Here is a 5,567-nt window from a genome sequence, read left to right as displayed (position 1 = left end):
GTGTAGTAAATGCCGCTCCATCTGAAAGCACGTGCTGGAGATTTACTACTAATCACAGGAGCGGTTTTACTGACGAGATGTGCATGAAAATCGCATTCGATTTTTTGCACAGCCCTAACTGTAATAATATGGAGCCCTGCACATGACATGCAGGCAAAAAAAGTCCTATGTCATTGTATTGTATAATATAACAAATTTAATTTAATTTAATTTAATTTTTGTTTACAAACCTTGAAAACCGAGACAAAGTTACCTAAAGTTACAGGATAAAGCAGAGATAAAGCAAAATACTTAAATACAGTGAATGCACTCGTTTTTCATTACACTCCATAAACAAAGCATACTTGTGCATGTACAAAGCATACAAGTGCCAGCCATCGCAACACAACTAACCCAGAAAAATGCGGAAAAGTTACATAAAAGTGTCACAGCAAAAATAGCTCTACAAATCTTAGAGGAATAAATCTGAGAAGACTTCCTGTGAGTCTGCAATGGTCTCTGCTGCAGAAAGATTGATAATAATACAGCATCTGTGTGATTTCACTCTTATTTTTCATTATAATGGATATCAGTTATAAAAAATAAGCAATATAGCAATTATAAGTCGAGGGTTTCTAGCTGTGCTCCTCTCTTGAGGTTTGAGACCTTCTGACCATCTGTTGTGCTTTAAAAGCGTGAGTGAAAGGAGAGGAAGAGGAAGAGAGAGAAAAAGAGGGAGGGAGTAAAGCCGAGAGTTTGTCGCTGAGGAGAAGCAGAAGTTGAAGTCAAGGAGCCCACATCCGGTGGCTGTGTAGTGGAAATGCAACTGCAAGGGGAAACAGAACAACACTGTGCAACAGGGTGCGTGTTGACTATCACACAGCTGGTGGTGCAGTCAGTTCTCACTCATGGACAATTATCTGCATTTTTCACATATATATGCACTCCAGACCTAAACATGACCACTCGCATACACACTCACACAAACAGAGTCGCCAACAGCTGGCACTTAAAGGAAGCACACACACTTATACAAAACACAGCTGGCGAGCACTCAAAACATAATGACACAAAACAGACAACCAACACACACACAAACTTGATCTTTTGCCTAGCAGAGCTGAATTCATAATAAGTCCTCTCTATCTCTGAATCTGAGAGGCTCATTTGCATAGGAAAAAAGACTTGATGTTTCATATTCATTAGTAATGCACAGGGTTGACCACATCCTAACACAACAGGAAATACTTTTATGAAAAAAGGACTACTCGAATGACCCATACAACACAAGGGATCGTCTCAAAACCGATTGAGCTACCTACCTTTTTTTTTTAAACATTATACAACTAAAAAGATGCTGCGAGATTTCTTGCTAACAATAAATGTGAGAAGATTTTGTTGTATGGACATGCTGATTTGTTGCATAACCCACATGAATAAGTCACATGCATCAACTCTGCCATGAAATGCTCATTGTGTCACTGTGTATGTATACGGGATCTGGTGTTTGCCTGACTGGGAAAGGCAGTCAGTGTCATTTTTACTTCCTTGTTATCAGTTTATGAAACTAACGTGTGGGTGTGGACTGTGATGCATTACAACATTAAAAAGTACATAATAGCATGATAGCAATTAAAAGTACATTTTAAAAAAGGGAAGGAAAAAAAAAACGCCAAACCCTTTATCTGGAAAAATTTTGCACTCAAAAAACTATCAAAACATTATTTGTATCTTTGACAATGAAGCTGCAAAACCACTGTTCTATAACAGAGATATATAGATATATCTATATACTGTAGATCGGTTTCCAAGACTAGGATAAAAAATGTGTTTGTCTAAAACACTGTGGGAGAAATCATGCATTTCTGTCTAAATTTGTTCAGTCAAATCAAGTCATAGTTTCCGAAGATCATCTGCTCCCATTCTGTCATCATCTACCCACCCTCACATCTCTCCAAACTCTGTATGACCCACAGAGCACAAAAGAAGATATTTGTAAATGCAATAAGATATAATAAAATAAAAAAGACGTCAGTGTTGTTCACTGAGCTCAGGTCCAAAGTGTACCTCTGGACTAATAGTTTTTAAATGATCTTATTACTTTTACAATGTCTTAAGGAACTTTTTGAAGCTTCAAAGTTTTGGTATAATGGACTTTCAACTTAGGGACAGAAATCTTCTTATGAAAAATATCTGCATTTGCCTTTCAGAGATGGAATTCTTACAGGTTTGTAACAATGAGGGTTAGTCAGAATTTTTTCAGAATTTTCATTTTTGGGTGAACTGTCCCTTTAATTTTCCCCCATTCACAGCAAGAACGATAACTATAATGATAACTATATTAGCATCCACAGCAATGGATAACAATGTTCTGTTTATTATATATGTGCGCTGCAGTTATGTCATCTAGCTGCTGCCTTTAATGCTCAAGCTCTTCAAAGTCAGGTGGATTCCGACTGGCTGTCGATGTTTTTATCTTTCTTGTTATGCCTAAAAAAACATTATTAAAGTGATTCCAATTATATTGTTCTTCTGTATTGTTATCGTTATAGATGTGGTGTGGACTTCCCTATTCTAACTGAATTAGAATGATTATTAAAACTATACTTTTTCTGTCAATACTTCACAACTATAAAGAATGTTTACTTCTTTAGTCATGTTGTCTTATCTTGTGCAGTGAGCCTTAGTTTCCACAAAAAAATAAATAAATTGGTGAATGAGGTCTGTGAACATGATTCAACACACATGAATCATATTTACCTATAAACACAAAAACAATATTATTTTTATAAAAGAATATCAAGACATTTCTAATAAATGCTATCTGCTTTAAGGAGCTTGTTTCTTACAATTACTGAACAAACAGGCAAAACTGCAACACAGATAAGTCAAATGCAGCTCTGAATGTATGCCATAAAACTAGACCGTTATTAGACCAACATCCAGACAGTCCAGACTTTCACTGCCACAGACACAGCCATGCCTACAGGCTAATGTCGGACAGGAAACATTACTGATGGGGGATAACAGATCAATGGAAATAAGCCATGAGGAGAGTATCTTGTAGAATATAATCTAGGCCATCTCCAGAAAACCCTCTGAAAAGCATCCAACCGACAATAAAATGTAAAACCTTCTTTGATGACCTGGATAAATGGGAATCTTCACCCGACCAAGAAAGGAAAGAGATAAAAACCAAGAGATTTAACAGGAATGGGAAAAGCAAGGGGGAGAGAGAAGCCTGCCTCAGACAATGGAGGAGGGGTCTTGCCGAATGGGACTCCAGTTGGGGGAAAGAGGAGGGTCCCTATTTCTGGAATATCACGACAATGAGAGCAGCCCACAAGCCCATTTTATCAAAAAAAGGCCTCTCTCCCTCCCCTCTTTCTCTCAGCTGCTGTGAGGCTTAGTTGTGGTATGGAGTGTGTGTCCCTCTGAATGAAACACTGTATTATGGGCTACATGACGTTCATGCCCCAAGCATGGTCACAAGTATGTGGGAGCTGGATGGAAACAAATATTTTCATCTAATGCACACACAAAAACACATTCACTCTGATTTCATTCGGAGGACCCCTTTTGGTGCCCATGTCCTGAGAACATGATCCTCTTAGAGCTGCTTCTAAGGTGGTCCTTCTGTTTTCATACACTCTTATCTTAAGGTACAAGAACTGAAATTACAGTAAATGACATGAAATGCCACTAACAGACAGGATCTGTGCTATAGCTCAGTCTAACTAGCTGGTAAATGCACTGCAACATCTCTATTAGACTGCAGACCATGTGCGTGTGGGGGTTTGTATGGCTCAAAGACAAACTGCTTTATATCCACTTTGTATAAGAGGAGCAGATGGCCATATTAGTGCTGCTGGCAAGATGGATCTCGATACCAATGAGAGTGCACTCAAAAGAGCTGACTACAACATCATTTTATATCACCAGTTCTGCGGGGTTTTCACTGCACCCAGATCAAATTGTGAAGTTTACAGTTGGTCTGTGGTAAGATGGCTCAGCCCGAGTGTAGTTTCCATCTCAACAACAGGAAGAGAAGCGCAGCTGTCTTCAATCTCTAAAGCAAACACGCCAGCCTCAAACTCAACAACCTGACTTTAACAACACAATAAGCTGATGTACGGGCATTGATGGAGTTCTTCAGAAACGAAAGCGAGGACTAAAATGAACTTATCAGACGATCCGCTTCACTAAAGTGAACGATCCGCTTTTTCTGGGGCGGGCGTGATGATGATGGTGGTGCTGGTGCACCCCTGCAGAACGGGCGCAGGTGAAGAAGGCACTCAAACAAAGGACATTAAATGCACTGATCCATTTCCTCCCCCTCTCTCTCATCCCGTGACCGCTTTCTTTAAGTCTTACCTGCGTGTGTAATGTCGGACAGGTCATAGTTCTTGGCGGTGCAGGGGAACTCTTTGAGTTTGCGGTTGGAGAGGACGAGCGCTCCGCTGGACGCAGCCTCTTCCAGCGCCTTCTCCACGCTCCTGCTGGCCGCTACGGTCGCCGGCAGCTGCGCTCCATCCCCAGCAGCCATCAAACACTAAATATGACCCAACTCTTACTCTTTACAACGACAATCAGCCCTCCTAAACCTCCATCTCATCCGAGGCCGATCCAATAACGTTACACCCCAGAAAAGTACGTTTTTGTACTCCAAAAGTGATGTAAAATCCAGTGATTAAGCAAAGTTGCGCGGTGAGTTGACAGTCCTTGTGCTGCAGCGAGCCGAGAGCAGAAGAGGCGGAGCTTGTCTTGATTGACAGGGCGGACACACCCAATACGAGCTCGGGAAATGAACACAAAACTGCTGCTCTCATCTCAAGGGGGAAATGATACAAGTTTTTTTGGACGCTCGGAGATTTTGTAATTCAAACTGTAGGAGCTTCACTGCTGAAACCGTAGACGTTTTCGCATTGTTTGCATACCGATAGCAGGGCTGACAAGGTTCAACAGTAAGCAGAAGTTTCTAATGGATATATCACAAAGCATTTCCCTGTTTCCAGATCCATTAAACGACGTGCACTTAGAGAGAGGAAATGAAGGACATAAATATTGCATTAACGTTATAGCATTAGGTTCACCCTTACTTTGCTTTATGGGTGTGACACCAAACAATCTTCCCAATGAGTTTGGTGTCTATTAAGCTAACCATAAAATATTGGATTGGGTTCATAATCTACTTCCAAAACGTATTAAATAAAAAAATATATATATTTAAAAACAACACTGATGTTTAAAAATAAAAATCATCACTTAACAATTGTCTGTGATACAATTGCTGGTTATAGTTTGTTTTACTTTAAGTAGGCTAATTACTTTATATTAAAATTTTAATAAAACTTTTCAAACTCTACAAACATTTATTTGTAGGCCTATATAAGCAAAAGCTTGATTTCTCTATTAACCTTTGAGTCATTAAAATCTACACATAAAAGCCATTTGAAATTGAGTGAAAATAAACATTCATATAACAAAAATAAATCTAAAACGTTATCTAAAAATCTTTTTTGAGTCATTAAAATCTACACATAAAAGCCATTTGAAATTGAGTGAAAATAAACATTCATATAATAAAA

The 5,567-nt window shown here is 39.1% G+C and overlaps 1 protein-coding gene across 2 annotated transcripts in view; it reads right to left on the bottom strand.

Moving 5' to 3' along the window:
* LOC107660715 (leucine-rich repeat and calponin homology domain-containing protein 4-like) overlaps positions 1-5,001 on the bottom strand; it is a 61,133-nt gene extending 56,132 nt beyond the window's left edge. The window contains exon 1 of one of the 2 annotated variants that reach the window (XM_016450113.1): positions 4,354-5,001. In XM_016450113.1, the coding sequence (XP_016305599.1) occupies positions 4,354-4,525 (172 nt within the window). In that variant the 5' untranslated portion in view covers positions 4,526-5,001. The remainder of the gene's footprint in view (positions 1-4,353) is intronic. The other variant, XM_016450112.1, reaches the window with a different exon arrangement.
* Between the last annotated feature and the right edge of the window lie 566 nt (positions 5,002-5,567).

This window comes from Sinocyclocheilus anshuiensis, unplaced genomic scaffold (genome assembly GCF_001515605.1).
Source record: "Sinocyclocheilus anshuiensis isolate Anshui unplaced genomic scaffold, SAMN03320099.WGS_v1.1 scaffold1823, whole genome shotgun sequence".
Lineage (NCBI taxonomy): Eukaryota > Metazoa > Chordata > Actinopteri > Cypriniformes > Cyprinidae > Sinocyclocheilus > Sinocyclocheilus anshuiensis.
This window is presented reverse-complemented; position numbering and strand designations above follow the sequence as displayed.